The sequence below is a fragment of the Diospyros lotus genome, chromosome 13 (assembly GCF_014633365.1).
Source record: "Diospyros lotus cultivar Yz01 chromosome 13, ASM1463336v1, whole genome shotgun sequence".
Taxonomy (NCBI): domain Eukaryota; kingdom Viridiplantae; phylum Streptophyta; class Magnoliopsida; order Ericales; family Ebenaceae; genus Diospyros; species Diospyros lotus.
This window is the reverse complement of record NC_068350.1, coordinates 16,342,790-16,360,129: the sequence shown is the minus strand read 5'-3', so window position 1 is coordinate 16,360,129 and position 17,340 is coordinate 16,342,790. Positions and strand designations below refer to the sequence as shown.

At 38.0% G+C, this 17,340-nt stretch overlaps 1 protein-coding gene and 1 pseudogene across 1 annotated transcript; one reads left to right on the top strand and one right to left on the bottom strand.

The window, feature by feature from the left end:
• Positions 1-852: 852 nt before the first annotated feature.
• LOC127788077 (uncharacterized mitochondrial protein AtMg00810-like) lies at positions 853-2,560 on the bottom strand. Its single transcript, XM_052316195.1, has 2 exons — positions 2,430-2,560; positions 853-1,690 (listed from the first exon to the last, which is right to left on the bottom strand). The coding sequence occupies exons 1-2, from the start codon at positions 2,558-2,560 to the stop codon at positions 853-855; spliced, it is 969 nt and encodes a 322-aa protein (XP_052172155.1).
• A 3,708-nt stretch (positions 2,561-6,268) lies between these two features.
• On the top strand, positions 6,269-16,665 carry LOC127788076 (sn-2 acyl-lipid omega-3 desaturase (ferredoxin), chloroplastic-like; annotated as a pseudogene).
• Positions 16,666-17,340: the final 675 nt, after the last annotated feature.

Here is a 17,340-nt window from a genome sequence, read left to right as displayed (position 1 = left end):
GTTGTCTGAAATGCATTTAATGAACTAAAAAGATAAAATTGGTGGCATTCAATGCGTCAAATGGCTATATTTTTCAAAATTTGACAGTTAATACTCGACTATCATATAGGCTTACTTGACTAATATAGAATCTACTCGATTGGATATACTATGTAATCGATTATATGGGGGGCTTACTCGAGTATGACCAAGTCATTACTCGACTAACATAGATGCCACAGAAACTTGCATTAATCACTCGATTATAAGGCTAAAATTACTTGACTAATATAAACATTTACTCCAGTACAAACACTTGATACTCGATTAACAATAAGACTAGAAACTTAGCCAACATCCAACCTATAGAAAAATTAGAGACAAAAGGTTGAGGAATAGTTTTTGAATATTCAAGTTAATCATTTACATGTACAAGGAGCTATATTTATGGCCAAAGAGATACAGTTACAACAGATATGATTGGGTTGAGACCTATGTAATCCCTGTGATTGAGGAGTCCTATTCTGGAGGAGTCCTATTCTGGAGGAGTCCTATTCTGGAGGAGTCCTATTTAGGGGAAGATTCCTATTTAGGGGAGGATTGTGTGGAGCTGAATATCGTGTGGACGTTGGAAGATTAACAGGAGCTGTAGAGATATGCCCACGTGGTGGAGCTTGGGGATAGGTATTATCATCCCCCCTCAAATTGGGCATGGCTGGTGCAAGCCAAACGCTAAGTTTGTTGCGGAGTTCACATAATAAATGACAAGGTAAAGGCTTCATGAACACATCTGCTAAGTTGTACTGGGAAGAAACAAACCAAGTGAGTATATGACCAAGGGAAACCTTCTCAAGGACAATCAAGCTCAACATGCTATGTTCGGGCATGAAACACATGATTCATAGTAAGGTGAAGAGAAGAGACATTGTCGGAGAAAAGAATGGCTGGATGTGGTTGTGAGAACCCGATATCACGTAACATAAGAAAGATCCATGTAAGCTCAGTAGAGGTGGAAGCAAGGGCGCAATATTCAGCCTCCACAAAGGAGTGAGCAACTGTGGGCTGCTTTTTAGCACTCCATGAAACACAATTGGAGCCTAGAAATACACAATATCCAGTGGTTGACCGACGAGTGTCTTTGCACCCAGCCCAATCGACATCAGAGAAGGCATAAAGTTGCAATAAACTAAAGGCCAAGATGCGAATGCCACGATCGAGGGAGCCAGCCAAATAGCGAATAATGGGTTTTAGATGAGCAAAGTCGACAACTGTTGGAGAGGACATATGTTGACTAACCAAATTCACAGCGAGTGTAAGATCAGGATGAGTCAGTGTAAGATATTGCAAGCCACCAACCAGATTGCGATAAAAGGTTGGATTATAGTAAGGTAGTGACCCATGCCAATCTTGTAGTTTGGAGGGTAGAGGAGTGGCAATCGGCTTGCTTTGATGCATAAGAGCTTTGGTGAGAAGATCAGAAGCATATTTCTGTTGGGATAGAAATAGGCCAGTACAGGAGCGCTGAACCTCAATACCCAGAAAATAGTGCAAGTCTCCAAGATCCTTCATGGCAAAACGACGGCTCAAATCCTGAATGAGTGCAGTCAATACGACCAAGCTATCTTTGATAAGAACAATATCATTAACATAAAGGAGAACTAAAATGGTATGGATAGCGGAAGTATAGGTAAAAAGGGAAGGATCAACCAAACTACAAATGAACCCATAATGAAGCAAGTAAGTGCTAAATTTATCAAACCAAGCACGAGGTGCCTATTTGAGGCCATAGAGAGAGTGCTTTAGACGACACACATGATCAGGATAAATAGAATTCTAAAAGCCAGATGGTTGTTCCATGTATACTGAAACAGAGAGGTCATCGCGAAGAAACACTTTTTTCACATCTAGCTGTTTGATAGACCAGCCCTGAACTGTGGCAATGGTGAGCACAATTCATAGACTGGTAGGTTTGATAACTAGACTGAATGTCTCAACATAATCTTTTCCCGCTTCCTGTTGAAACCCCTTTGCAACAAGTCTGGCCTTCAAGCGCTCCAAAGTTCCATCAGCCTTGAGTTTAGATCAGAACACCCATTTGCAGTCGACAACATTCATGTGCGGTTGACGTGGGACAAGTTCCCAAGTGTTGGTGGTAGATAAAGCCTTAAGTTCCTCCATCATAGCAGATTTCCAACTAGGATGTTTAAAATGGTATATTGACTGTAGTGGATAGGGCATACCGAGGGTTAGGTTTGGTGATACCAGATTTTGAGCGAGTGCGCATGGAATGGGTATTGGGTGGGTTAGGTACATCACCAACAGTCAATTGAGGAGAATAGGTAGGACGAGAGCAGAGGGTAGTATTGTGAGAGTTAGGTGATAGTTGGGGATTGGGAGTTGGGTCAGGAATATGTGATGTGGACTATTGAGTATTAGGAGGATCTTGAGACTATGCCGCGAGGCTAGCAGATGAAGATGGAATAGTTGGGGAATGTTGGGAAGGTGCAATAGCGTTGTCCTCGATAGAATCTATAGAAACCGTTGGCGATAATGGCTGCGGTGTGGCGCCGGTGTTAAACATGCGGGCTCATTGCCACAAATGATCCGAGAAGTCGCCTCGAGAAGAGGACGAAGAGGTTGCAAAGGGAAACACACTCTCATCAAAAACCACATGATGAGAGGTGTAAACACGACTTGTGGGAAAATGAAGACATCGGTAACCCTTATAACGATCACTATATCCCAGAAATATACACTCAAGGGATCGAGCATCAAATTTATGAGACATATAGCCACGTAAGTAGGGAAAGCATCAAGACCCAAAAATTCTGAAATGGCTATAATCAGGCATCTTGTTATACAATAGAAAGTAAGGGCTGTTCATTTGATGCAAAGGAGTAGGTAAGCGATTGACAACATAATTGACTGTGGCAAAAGCATCAACCCAATATGTAAGAGGCATAGAAGTAGAAAATAAGGATGCCAAACCAAGCTCCACTAGATGCCGATGTCTCCATTCAGCAACCCCATTTTGCTCTGGAGTCTTAGGATAAAAAGACAAATGGATAATTCCATGATTTTGCTAGTAAGTTTCAAGAGGGATCCCTGAGAATTCACCACCACCATTAGATTGAAAAATTTTGATTACAGTATTAAACTGAGTTTCCACTATTTTCTGAAAAGAATCAAAGACAGAAAAGAAATTGGATTTCTTCTTGAGTGGATAAAACCAACATAACCAAGAATAGTCATCAATCAAGACAGTAAAGTAACGAAAGTGTTGAACAGAAGTAGTGGGGGTCGGACCCCACAAATCACAATGTATTTTATGCAATGGTGATTGAGCATGTTCAACAATAGAACAAAAAGGTAATTTAGAGCTCTTGCTCATCTGATAGTAAGAGAAAAGCTGTGAAAGAGATGATAACTTTTAGACACCAATCAGTTGCTTATTGTGAAGATGACGAAACACCTTGGAGTTTGTATGGCTGAGTCTTTTGTGCCAGACTTTTGCAGATGCAGTTTTATTCCTAATGGAAAAGAGAGCAGTTGGAGCCGTGGGTCTTAGAGAATAAATGCCACCATCAGTGTTGCCCGAGAGAAGAAGCTGATGTGTCTTTGCATCCTTGACCAAATAACGATCATTGTTAAACACAAAATAGCAAGGATAATCAGCGATGAATTTAGAAATAGATAAGGGATTCTTTTTAATATGAGGGGTAACCAATACATCTTTTAGAAGTAGAAATCTAGATGAAGTTGGTAGAGAAACTTCACCCACATGTGTAATAGGCAATAAATCACCATTACCAACCATTATCTACATGGTAACTTTCGAAGGGGTAGGAGAGGAAAAAGTACATGTGGTGGTGTCATATGGGCATTAGCCCCTATATTAGGATGCCATTCACCCTCATCCGAAAATTCAGAGATTTGTAGTGCGGCAAGCCCTTGTGGGATGTCATTTGCTTGATAACTATGATCAAAGCCATTCCAACATTTAAGTGTTATGTGACCCCTTTGGCAACATATCTAACAGGTAGGTGGTGTATGGTGCACTACAGATGTATCATCTACAGACTTGGTGGGCCTTCCAGATCCTTGTGCACCCTAAGGTTGGCGGTTTTGCTGAGGAAACCCACAGTCACGAGACGAGATGAAGCCAGATCCTCGCCCCACATGTTAGCACGTGATCCTGATTGAGTAAAAAAAGAACAACTGTATTCACTTGGGCAGGAGAGTCTTTCTTCGTTCGAAGTTCATAGCTTTGAAGCTGAGGAACAATTTCAGTAAAAGAAGGTAATGGAGGCCAAAGCATGGTGGTCTTAAAGGCTTCATAACTGTCATCTAATCCCTCAAGTAGCCTGAAAACTTTGGTGACATCAAAAATAGATTTTCCAATGGCATTGAGTTGATCACAAATAGATTTAAACTCCCGAAGACAGACAAAGAGAGATTTACTTCCCTTAGTAATGTGCTGTAGTTGGGAGAGTAGATCGAATTCTCTTGCCACAGATGTAATACCCTGAGAGCCCAGAGAAGTTAGTATATATCGAGGATAGTGTAAGGAAGGAAACAACACCAGCTGGATACCTTTTGGGCTGAATGTTGGTAAAGAACTCCCAAGTTAAGCGTGCTTAACCTGGGGTAATCCAGGGATGAGTGACTCCCCTGGGAAGTTCGCGTAGGCCTATCAGGGTAAGTTGTTCCGGTCCTTCCTATCGCTCAATCGGGTCGTTATAGGTGGTATCAAAGTAGACCCCCGAGCCTCTGAGTGCATTGGTGGGGCAAACCTCAACGAGGAGGCTGAGTCCCAAGGGGTGTGTGTGTAGGCCCCTATGGGGGGTGCGTGTAGGCATCTTAGGCGAATCCCACATCGGCCATGCAAAGGGGGAGATCTGGGACCGGTTGTAAGGTCGCATGACGAGGACGTCATGTGCTCAAGGAGAGGAGAATGTAATACCCCGAGAGCCCAGAGAAGTTAGTATATATCGAGGATAATGTAAGGAAGGAAATAACACCAACTGGATAACTTTTGAGCTGAATGTTGGTAAAGAACTCACAAGTTAAACGTGCTTAACCTAGGGTAATCTAAGGATGGGTGACCCCCCTGGGAAGTTCGCGTAGGCCCATCAGGGTAAGTTGTTCTGGTCTTTCCTATCACTTGATTAGGTCGTTACAGGGAATGTAATACCCGGTATTACATGGTATTGAAAAATAAATAAATTTAGATTATTTTGTTAGGACCTCGGGTGGTTCGGAAAGCCCAAGGGTTGATCTCGATAAATTAATTAATAAAATTATCGAATTGACGGCTGGGAGTGCCTCGGGACTTGGATGTCCAGGGAAGAGGGTAAGGGATTGGTGAGCGTCTCGAGATGAGGATAGTGACGCTAGAAGCGGTCCGACCGGAAATAATTTTCGGAATAAATTTTGTATAAGCCCGACTGAGTGCCAATACCGAATGGTCGTAGGGCGCCTCTGGGAAGCTGAGGGAACCTTAGGGGTGGTCCGATTTGGCGAGTAAGGCAGCTCTGAAGCGCTTTAGGGTCGAATAGAGGTCCCATGTAGGCGCAGGGACGAAATCGATATTTCGGAGTAAGTGTTGGTTATTATTTTTTGGGAAAATCAATAATATAAGTGGTGTAATGATAATTAATTACAACTTGAAGGGTCCAAGTGTAATTATAAAATCCCCAAGTGCAATTATTAATTTCTCAAGTGGTATTATGAGATATGTGGGGGTTTAATGTGTAATATATATATATATATATTTATATGTATGGCTGTGGCGTGAGGAAGCTTCCTTGAAGCTTCCCAAGAATTTTCTCTGATATTTAAAACCAGAGAGGGAGAGATCGAGAGGGAGGAGCCGAAAGCAGGGGAGGTGATCGCGAGAGACCGAGGGAGAGCTCTTGGCCGAGTGAAGCAAAGCGCGAGGGAGAAAGATAGCTTGGAGCGGTCGAAGGCTGGCTTGAAGTGCTAGCCGAAGGCAGCGGCCATGGTTGCTGTTGATGGCCGAATCAGAGAAGAGAGAGAGAGGCAAAGCTGGGCCGAGGCATTGCGAGAGAAATGGAGTGAGAGAAAGCCGATGGCGGCTATGGAAGCCATAATGCAGCGTAGCAGAAGCGGCCATGGCTGGGTGGTGCGTCGGCGAGCTTGGCAGCCGATGGTGGCCGCAACTGGTTGGTGTCTCGTGGGGGTAGCAGCTCAGAGTCGTGTGGTGGCCGAAGGAAGAAGCAGCGGATCCGGCCATGGGCAACGCGAGGCCGAGTAGTAGCGGGCGGCCATGGCAGTTGAGGCTGAGGGTGCTGGCGGAGGTGGCGTTGGCCGTGGGTGGTGGCCCGAGAGGCCAGCGATGGCGGCGGTAGCTGCACAAGCGCGCAAGCTTGGTGAGGAAAAAGAAGGAGCAGGCCGCGGGCGCAGGGTGAGGGGGAAGAAAATGTAGAAGATGGTGAATAGTGGAAGGAGAAGAATAAAGAAAAATAAAAAGAAAATAGAAAAGAAAATAAAGGAAATTCTGGAAAATAAGGGAAAAATGGAGAAAAATGCTAGAAAATTCCAGAAAAATGGGGGAAGAGTCTGGAAATTATTTTGGGGCCCAAGGAGCATGTCGCAAGCTCGAAAATGGAAATTTTGGGGCAAGATGGCAGTCAAGAAGGCAAGGCCGATGTGGGCGTTTGTCCGATTTTCTTCTCCAGATGGATTGAGGTAAATGAGTTATTTTCTTTGAATTAATTTATTTAGAGAGTTAATAATTATTCATTGAATTAAACCCTGTGTTGGGGTTATTTGAAATTTTGTTGATGGATGATTTTGGCAATGTGCGGCGTAGTTGAGAGCATTGATTAAATGCTGGATGTTAATGGAGTTGGGGTTTTGTGTGTTTGACTTTAGATTCGTCCGGGAAGGCAGTGATCCTAAAGGAACTTGAAGTTCAGGCTGGAGTTCGTGCCGAGGCAGAAATGAGGCTTCCAGCCAGGTAAGGGATGGCCCCATGTGGAGGTGGCCTTGCAAGTTGGTAAATATGTTTGATAATGTTTTTATGTTGCATTGGCATGTAGTGGTTATCTCTTGTGTGATGCAAGATCTAGTGGACCTGTGGCCACAAGGAAGACTGGTGTTGTGAGGGCTGATAAGTTAATGACTCAAACCTTGAAGGGTTGTGAGGATAAGTGGGCCTAGCCTCATTTGCATGCATTGGCATACATAAACATGGTTACATTCATATTTACATGCATTGCACCTTTACTGAGTCTTTATGACTCATGAGGTTTTACCTCATGTGTAGATGTTGCAAGTCCAGATGCAAGCATGGATGGTGTCGAGAGGCTGAGTGGCAACTAGCTGTGTTGCCCGAGTTGTGTATTTTATTATCTCTTGTACGTAGCCATGTGGTGTTATGTATGTATACCCTTGTGAGTAAATGTATGGGTTATTGAGCGTTACATGTATTTAATTGTTGTAATCATCATAGTGTGATAAATGATTGTGAGATGGTTCGTTGTATATGGCTTAGTTGGAGAAGCCGAGTTTCGGACCGAGTAAAGATCAGCGAGGTATATTTTCATAAATCCCCAATACTCAGCGAAGTGTTTGTTATGCTACCTTTGTGCCTGGGTCACCTCTGGCTTGCTATGAGACGAGCTGAAGAGAGGTGAAGCTCACTCGGGTTTCAGGTCTTGGTCCGCTGAGTTTTTCTTGTTTGAGTTGGGACCGATTCCTAAGTGGAGCGAAGGGAAGGACGAAGCCTAGTTCCCACCTAGGGCGTTTCCTGTTGAAACATAGTCCAACCCTTCAGTTGTGGTTCATAGGATGAGTAATCCAGTTGATTATTTACCGGTGGCGCCTGTAAGTAGGAGCGGGTCGTTACAACAGAGGCTTGGGTAAATCGATTTGTCAAGGCTTGCCAGACTTCAGCTGCTGTTTTCAAGCCAACAGCATGTCCGAGTGCATCTTCTGAAAGTGTCTCAATAAGCCACAATTTGACTAACCAATCTGTTCATAACCATGATGTGTAGACAGGATTCAAAATTTGAGCATCACCATTGTTGCTGCAATATTGATTTGGAGCGGCGATTTCACTAGTGAGAAAACCCATTAGGTTTTGACTTTCCATCAAAGAGGTAATCTGAGTTTCCCATAGCAAGTAGTTTCGATCTGTGAGTTTAAGGGTAACGAAGTTTGCAACATTTAATGTTGCAGGGAAAGGAAATTGGGAAGATGCATTGGTTGGGAAAATCGTGTTGGTTGAGGCGTCGGCCATGTTAAAAGGGAAGAAGCACAGAGATTGCATAGGCAGAGACAAAATTTTGGCTTAGGCTAGAAATCAAAAGCTTATGCTAAAAGACACAGAGAGGCATGGGCCAAGAATATAAACTATTCAAGAAAGTGTGAGAAGGTTATCATGCCTTTGTAGGCTCTGATACCATATAGAAAAATTAGAGACAAGAGGTTGAGGAATAGTTTTTGAATATTCAAGTTAATCATTTACATGTACAGTGAGCTATATTTATAGCCAAAGAGATACATTTATAGCAGATATGATTTGGTTGAGACCTACGTAATCCATGTGATTGAGGAGTCCTATTTAGGGAAAGATTCCTATTTAGGGGAGGATTGTGTGGAGCTGAATCTCATGTGAACGTTGGAACATTAGCAGGAGTTGTAGAGATATGCCCACGTGGTGGAGCTTGGGGATAGGTATTATCACAACCTATCTTTACTTGATTAAAAAGATTATTCACTCGAGTATAAAATTACAATAACCAATTATCAAGAAAGCTTTACTCGATAAAAAGGATGCTGAGAATATTTAGCATATAAATGCTTGATTATCAAACAGATTTACTCTAGTACAAAGGATTGATACTCGATTAGAAAAAATTCCTTAGTTGATTAATTTTTGAAAAGATAGAAAGTTGCATAACATACTCGAGTAGGAGATTATGATAGTTGATTATAAAACATTTTTACTCGATTAAATTGATACGTGTAATCAACTAATTTGAAAATAACCTGAGCATTACTTGATTGGATTTAAAGCATACTCGATTGGATTTTCACAAAATATTTTCAAAAACTTTATTCGATTAACACAAAGAGGTTACTCGATGGGCTCTCACAAGTTTTATGAAATACTCGATTAATATGAACATATACTCGACTATTTTGAAAATATACTTGAGTATCAAATTACCAAACTTAAGATTACTTCAAAATGTTTTAGAAATAATTAATAAACCAAATTTATAGAAAATATGTTTTCTCAGTCATTTATATTTTTCAAAAACCATTTTTCTCAATAAATCAAAACACAAATTTCTCAACAAGAATGTATCAAAGTAAAAGGCTGACTGCATTTCATTGAATTGATAAGGAAGAAAGTACGATAGTGTTTAGAAAATTAACAAACTTCACATTGAAAATCTGTCATAACTAGACCTTTAAACAATAATGGAAACATATGTTTTAAGAGAGGGAAAGATGGATGACCAAGATGAAGATGATATGCCCAAATCATTTGTTTATTAGATGTGGTTAGAAGGGCTTGGGAGAAAGGAGACTGGGTTCCCTTTATTTGACCATTGTCAAGATCCTCAAGATAGTACACCCCATCACCCTTTCTAGCAAATCCAATCATCTTCCCAGAGACTTGATCCTGAAACACATAATGAGAGTCAAAGAATGTTAGTTTGCAATGGAGTTCTTTAGTAATTTTTTGGACAAAGATAAGATTAGTTGAAAGGTGAGGGATATGAAGGATATTTGTAAGAGATATGGAAGGGGTAAGAGGTAGACTTCCTTATCCAACAATGACAGTAGGAGAGCCATTAGCTATAGTAATTTTTTAGTATGTCATATGATCAATAGCCCCTGAATCTACAACCTATGTACCTATTTTAGTATGTGATGTTTTAAAAGAATTAGTCATAAGACACATACCATTTCGGTAAGAGACCATGAACTTGTAGATTTGTCAAGAGATTTAAGGAGGTGTCTTAATCTTTTTATTTTTTCTTTGTTGAATTTTGTAGACTCCTTATCTGGTTGTGTAGTGTCAATTAGTGACTTCTCTTTGCTTACCACATTAGCTTGGCTGCTTCCTTAACCCTTGAATCCTCATGTCTGTGCCAAAACTTGGGCCTTTCCTTGTAGTTTAAAGTAGTTTTCACGAGTGTGGAGAGGTTAATTTGTTATAGTAGGTGCACCATAGACCATCTTTGCTGGATTGTTTTCTAGATTGTGCTAGCCTTTAATTAATGTTTCCTTTATTCCCTCATTCACTAGGTCAACGAGTGATCGTTGCTGCAGCCTATTGTGTACAAGGTTCTGACATAACCCTTCGTAGACTCTCTTCAACATGAACAATTGAAAAACATTCACAAATAGTTGGTATAGGAACCTTAACAAGGATATGAACTCTGATCTGATCATACTCATAATTTAATCTTGCAAGAAATTCAAATACTTGATCATTTTCCAGCAACTCTTGAACCACTTGAATATCATGGCTGCATTCTAGTTTTAGATCTCAGTTGTGGTCCATTTCAAGCCAAAATCCAATCATCTGATTATAATATTTGGTGATAGACACGCCCCATTGTTTGGTAAAACTTACTTGATTTTTTAGCTCGTAGATTAATGCTACATCTTTCTTCTTGGAGTAAGTTTGTTGCATATTCTCCCATATTTCCTTTGTTGTGGTAAGGAACATCAAATTTTTACTAATCTTTGGTTTCATGAAATTCCATAACCAGGACATAATCACTAAATCTTCTTCATCCTATGCCTTGAATCCTTGATCTATTTCTTTTGGACTGGGGCTGGTAAGAGAACCTATCTTACCTCTTCCTTTGAGAAAAGTCTGAACTACTTGACTCCACTGCAGGTAGTTAGTTTCATCAAGCCGGTATATTCATACTTTGAAAATCGCTTCCAGTTCCTACTATAGTGATAATCGTAGGTGTAGCCAATATCTCACCCATAATAGTTGAGATAGAATCTTGAGAAGTAGTTGACATATTGTGATGAAAAAATATAGAATGATTAGGAAAGGCTGCAATGAATGCAGAACAACAGGTATGTAATGGTTGCAATGAAAGCTAGAGAATGGCAATGAAGGCCAAAGAGACAAAGAATGCTGGAAACAAGAAAAACAATGAAGGTCAGAAAAGATGCCTAGAAAGATAGCTTTGATACCAAGACATAATTCACATAATTCTTGTATTTTTAGCACATATTTACAATCATATTTAAGGTGAGTCTTGTCACATTTATAAGGAAACTATCAATCTATATATGTTTGTATATATGCATGTAATGGTTGCGTTTTGGTGTTAAAATGTGATGCCCATTTGCTTGTGTTCAATTTTGAGTTGCAGTGGCCATGGCAGTTTCTCCAACAACAAGAAGCTAAATGGTATGGCTGACCATCCCCTACATTCTTCAATTCTTATGCCCTACCATGATTGGTATATTGCTAATTTGTTTTTTCTAGTTTTTCCTTAGATTATCTATGTTATCTAACTTGAGATGACAATTGAAAATTTTATGCAAAAATTTCATATAGAGTAATATGTGTTTTTATTGAAATTCTATGTTCAATTAATGGATTGAGTTTTGAATGAAAATTGCAAGCGAATTAGCCACACAACTCATCATCGGAACTATGGTCATATTGAGAAAGATTAATCATGGCAGCCAGTAAATTGTTTTCTTTGTTTGGTCTTTCTTTGTGTTGTTTAAGAGTTTGTTCATGGCCTTTTCTATTTCTCTTATAGCCGTATGAGAAAATCTACAATAGTCTAGATAGCATTATGAGGACTTTGTTATTCATTATACCCTTCCCCTTGCTTGTATATCTCTTCTAGCTTGTAATTTCATAGACTTAAGATTGATCAGATTCATTCATCCATGGAGTTCAGAGAATAATTACTGATAGTTTTTCATGTTCCAATGGAGCAGAAGTCTTAGAAAGACTGGTTCTTTTTTTTAATCCAAATAACAACTTGTTTGTTAAGGTAAAAGATGTGATTACATCTACTATATGTTGGGTAGCCATGGCTGCCTTGCTTATGGGATTATACTTCATGATTGGTCCTCTACAAATGCTTAAACTCTATGGCATTTCATATTGGGTAAATCCCAGTTCTTCTCTATACATTTTTGTGCTACCCAACTAGACTTCAGTTTGATTCTTATCTTCCCAAAGGAAAAAGTTCATTCAACTAACTTTGCTTTTGTTATATGTTTTTTGTAAGTGGCTTAATGGCTGGACATTTTGACCTACTTACACCACATGGCCCTAAAGAGAAACTTCCTTGGTATCATGGAAAGGTACCAATCTTATAGAAACAAGCTTGTTCTTTATCCAGAAATCCTTTAAGACTTTCTACAAAGACTTTCTTCTTAATCTGCATTCTTCTCTAAGAATCCATAATGTTATATTTGTGATATGGAATTAAAATTTGTTTGTGGTTGGAATTCCTAATTTGACTGTGATTAGAATTTCGAATTTGACTTAAGATGTTGTCAAATTTGATTTTGAGTGGGATTTATCTCATTCGAAGAAATATTCTCTTGAATCATCTTCTAATCATAATATAATTTTCTATATACATCTATAGATAATTTAGATATATAAATAGGTGAAAAATGCCCTGAAATTAGTTGCAGCTATATCATTATTATTGTACCAATATTATCATAGTGATATTTTGTTCTTTCTGCTCGTGTTTTTTCCTGATTTGGGTTTTCCACGTTAAATTATGTGTTCATTTGTGTGGTTGATGATTTGTTACTAGTTTGTTTTTGATTCAAATTCATAACAAACTGGTATTAAAGCTGTTGAATTGAACCATTAACATTTGATATATCTTAATCTTTAAATCTACACATCTTCATCATCTTCCACAACCAAGTTACAGGTTACCCAACTATGCTAGCTGCCACCGCCATCGTTGGCTGCCTTTACCGTCGATTTTTTCGTCGCCATTTGCCTTCTGTCGTCCATCACCTTACCACATGACACTTAAGCTTCTTTGTTTCTAATTTAGTCTTTTTTTCGGCCGTTTTGGCCTCCACGATCGATTGCACACCTTTCTCGTTGATCAGCCACTGTCTGTTCATCTTCTGCTTGGCCTACCACAATCGCGAGCTTCACTATCGTCGTCGATCAACCACTTCTCCCTCTTTGCCATTGACATCGACATCGCCACCGCCACTGCCACTGCCTTTAGTTGTCTCAGGTCACTTTGCTCCATTTCCTTTGCCCAACACAGATGATTGTTGGCCTTCCTTCTCCAATTACCTTGCCCTCTGACAGACGCCTTGTCCTCATCATCGACGAATCTTTTGTGATTGTCTTTTTCGATCTTTAAGCTTTGCCCATATTTGCCTCTGCCTAGATTCGATTTGACCTAACCCGCCAAGTTTGACCCACTCCAAATCTGGTTAGCCCAAATCTAATCCATCAGACCAGATTCAACCTATTAGCCTAGATCTGATAGATACAAATCTATTTGTTTGCCCAAATTTTCTATCCAGATCCAGTATTTTGGTATATTTTCTATTAGTGTTTATTTATCGACCGTTTAATATTATATGGAGTTATTTGATGGCTACCTTAAAGTATGATATTCCATTATTGGATTGAAATATTTGATTTTCATCATTGCTAGTTAAGATGGGTGTAATTTTGGTACAAATGGATTTAGATGAAGATGGAGTCACTAAAGTGCATTTACTGTTAGGATTGTATAGCAATGACACCAATATCTAAGAGGGGGATGAATTGGGTTATTTAAAAATTTGATTGAACTTGAAATTCTTTTTGATGGAAAATGAGATTTTAACGCAAGAGAGAATTTGCTTGGCCTAATAAATAAAACAAGAACAAGAACAAAAAGAAAGACATAAAGATATATAGTTGTTCGGCTTAAACCAAGCTTAATCCACTACTTTAACTCCTCACTAAGGAATTTTTCAACCAATCCACTATAATTCTCCTATCTCTCTGGATAGACCCTCTATAACAACAAGCTAGGAATTTACAATCTCTTACTTAAACAAGCAAACCCTCTAGCAACAAGTTAAGTATTACAACCTTTTACTTAAACAAGCAAGCTCTCTAGCAACAATCTAGGAAATACAATCTCCTACAATCAATTTAGGTCATTTGGTAATCTTGCTAGAAAAATCAAGAATGATACAAAAGAGATGATCTAAGAGTAGACATTCTTAATTATAAGATCTCTCAAAATAAACACAAGGGTTGAACAAAATAATACAAATGATAATCAAAATATTTAGAGAGAAAAATGAAAAAACAAATGAAACAATTAAGTTCTTGAAAGAATAAACACTTGAAAGCTTGAAATCAATCCTCTTGTTTTTCTTGATTCATCCCTTTGCTTTCTCTATTTATAATGCTTAGTGACCCATTTCAAGAATCTTGCCATTGGTAGTGGAAAGAGTGACTTGGAATAGTGGAGAAACTAGCTGTTAGATGAAAGAAACTGTCGACAAATGAAATGAGTTAGTCGACAGATATAAGAAAATTTCAAAGGTTAGTCAACAGTTTGTGAAAAAAGGTCAACAATTTTAGTGTAAAGCTTCAATATGTCGACAGATGAGAACAAATCTATTGTGACATTTGCTATAACACTGTAGCAAAATATTGTAGCGATTAAAAAATATTGTAGCGAATGGAAAACATTGTAGCAACCAAAAATTACTGTAGCAATCGTCAAAAAATTAATTTGAAACTTTTTCTCCACTACAAAATTATTTTTAATCAAATAAAAACATAATATTTCAAATATCATCAAGAAATTTATCACAAGATTTTCTTTGACCTTGGATTGCATGATAAATTTAATTTTTTATTTTGGTGCTTAATAGATCATATAAAAGAAATTCGGAGCACTAAGAAAATAACCATTGACACAACAATTTCTTCATCAAAATACAGTTGATTTTCATTATTAAATCCATATCAAAGGGAAAACATCAATCTATCAAGAACATATATTCTGTCAGTCGACATGTTCCCAGAACCAGTAAACAAATGGTCTTTTGCCTTTGAAAAACTTTAGCTTCATTTTGACCGATTCAAAACTAATTTTTTAAAATCATTTAAGAGATTTCATCATAATACTTGTTTGTGCAAATCTCCATGTATAAGAATATAGTTTGATTGATCATGATGACAAAGTACATGGAATCGTTTTTCCATTGTATGTTAAATTAATTTTTGTTTCACTTAGAATTCAAAATCAATTGTTGTTTTTCATCATTAAAACCCATCATAAGAGTAAAACATAATTTACATTAGTGAATGTGGAGTCATTAAGGTCAATAAATATACGTTGAATATAATCTTGATCGCTATACTTTAAGTTTGGTTTACCCGAACTATTTTTTTCTTATATCGGTTTGGTTCAATTAATTTTTCTTAAAAGTTTAGTTTTTAGTTTTTGTTTCAATTTTTTGTTGTTAAAATAACCAAACTAACCGAACCGATTGAATTTTAAAACGATGTTGTTTTGGTATTTATAAAAGGACGTCATTTTCTTTGATTTTGTGTATTTTCTATTGGTTATTTTGGTTATTTTTGATTTTCTTTTTGTATTTCTTCGATTTAATCAGTTCAGTTCGGTTTATATGGTTTGGATTCTATTTTTGTAGTTATCGGTTAGTTCGATTTTTCATGTTAATTGGTTGATTCGGTTCGGTTTTACTCCTTGATTTGGTTTAATCGATTAGTGGATTTCAGTCGCTTCTATAACCGAACAGATTGTTTGCACACCCTTAGCTGAAGATATCCACTAAAGTAAGTTTTGTATAGATTTTGTTGGTATTCCCCATGGTGCAAATTTGGTTGGTATTCGTTGGGGATATTAAATCTCCATGATTTTGTTGGAAAAAAGAATTCTAAATAATTATATATTTGAATTTCGTATCAAGGTGAAGCTTATCAATATTGTGACTTGAAATTCAAATTTGTTTGTGATTGAGATTTCTAATTTGACCATTATTAAGATTTCAAATTTAATTGTGATTAGGATAATATCAAATTCAATTTTAAGTAGAATTTATTACACCTGGAGAAATATTTTCTTGAATTATCTTCTGATTATGATATAATTTCTTATGTACATCTATAGATGATTTAGATTTATGAATAGGTGTCCAATGCCTTGAAATTGGTTATACTTGTATTATTATTATTGTACTAACATCATCATAGTGATATTTTGTTCTTTTTTACTATAATTATTTTTTAATTTATATTTTTTATATTAAATTTTGTATTCAATTGTGTGATTAATGATTTATTCGTAATTTATTTTCAATCCAAATTCGTAATACACAAAGTTTATCACACTATTCCAGCAGAGTTTGGGCAGCGACTGTTCCTCTAAAAGCTTGCATTTTCTTTAGGAATGAAGTTGCTTGACGGGGGGAGGGCTTTCTACCCTCGATCGAGACAATGGATGGATTAATAGCATCCATCATGATGTCGGAACTCATGTTATTCACCATCTCATCAAAGCACTATCACCTCATCAAAGCACTGAGTATTTGTTTTTTTCCCTAAGCGAAACAGCAGTCATGAACAATGAGTCAGGGCTTTTACCATTTTACCAAGCTGGAGATTTGGTAAGATCGCTATGTCAGTGATTTATGGCCAGTTTGAGAGAGGAGATACTTTTCCGGACAAGTAAACAGTAGTGACAAACAGTTTGGTCCCTTAACTTTTTCAACAAACAACCAATTTCCTCGTTCTATAAGACAAGGATTTGACACCATAATTTTGATTCGCTAGCTATATATGTTGTTTTCTATAAAGATGTCTTAGACCATCTTTTACCTTTGTCCTAGAAAAAGAACTCATGGGGCAAATGATTTCACCTTCCATTACCCTTTACTTCCACTAATCTACTGTGATAACAACTCATTTGAGTTTTTGCTAAATTGACATTGATTCTTAACCGTGAGGTCAGAGAAATGGCACTACCGTGAGCTTGCTACATTGCAATTTTTTTTTTCTTTTACAATGGTGAGAATCTACGTTTACTAAGTGTACATCGGGTAAGTATGTTGAACAAAAATGGTAACTCATAAACTCAAAACAATACCCATCGAAGATTTAACTAAATCACAGAGCATGACAGGGGGCTTCTTTCCAGGCCACAAGTATTACTTCTGAGAATTATTTGTTCAAACAGGTGGGGTGCATGTTCTGCGAGTTTGCCGTCCAAGAAAAAGAAAAGGTCTGAATCTTCGTCGTCGCAGCACAGAACAGAACTTGTCTACGCATTCAACACGTAGTAAAGAAAGGCTTCACATGCATGT

Bases quoted from the DNA above. Each gene is read 5' to 3' on its own strand.
- LOC127788077 (XM_052316195.1), bottom strand. From the start codon at position 2,560: ATGTTTAACACCGGCGCCACACCGCAGCCATTATCGCCAACGGTTTCT. The intron at 1,691-2,429 runs GTCTCAAGATCC...GTTCATTTGTAG, and splicing joins TCTGCTAGCCTCGCGGCATA to TTTGGTTGATCCTTCCCTTT.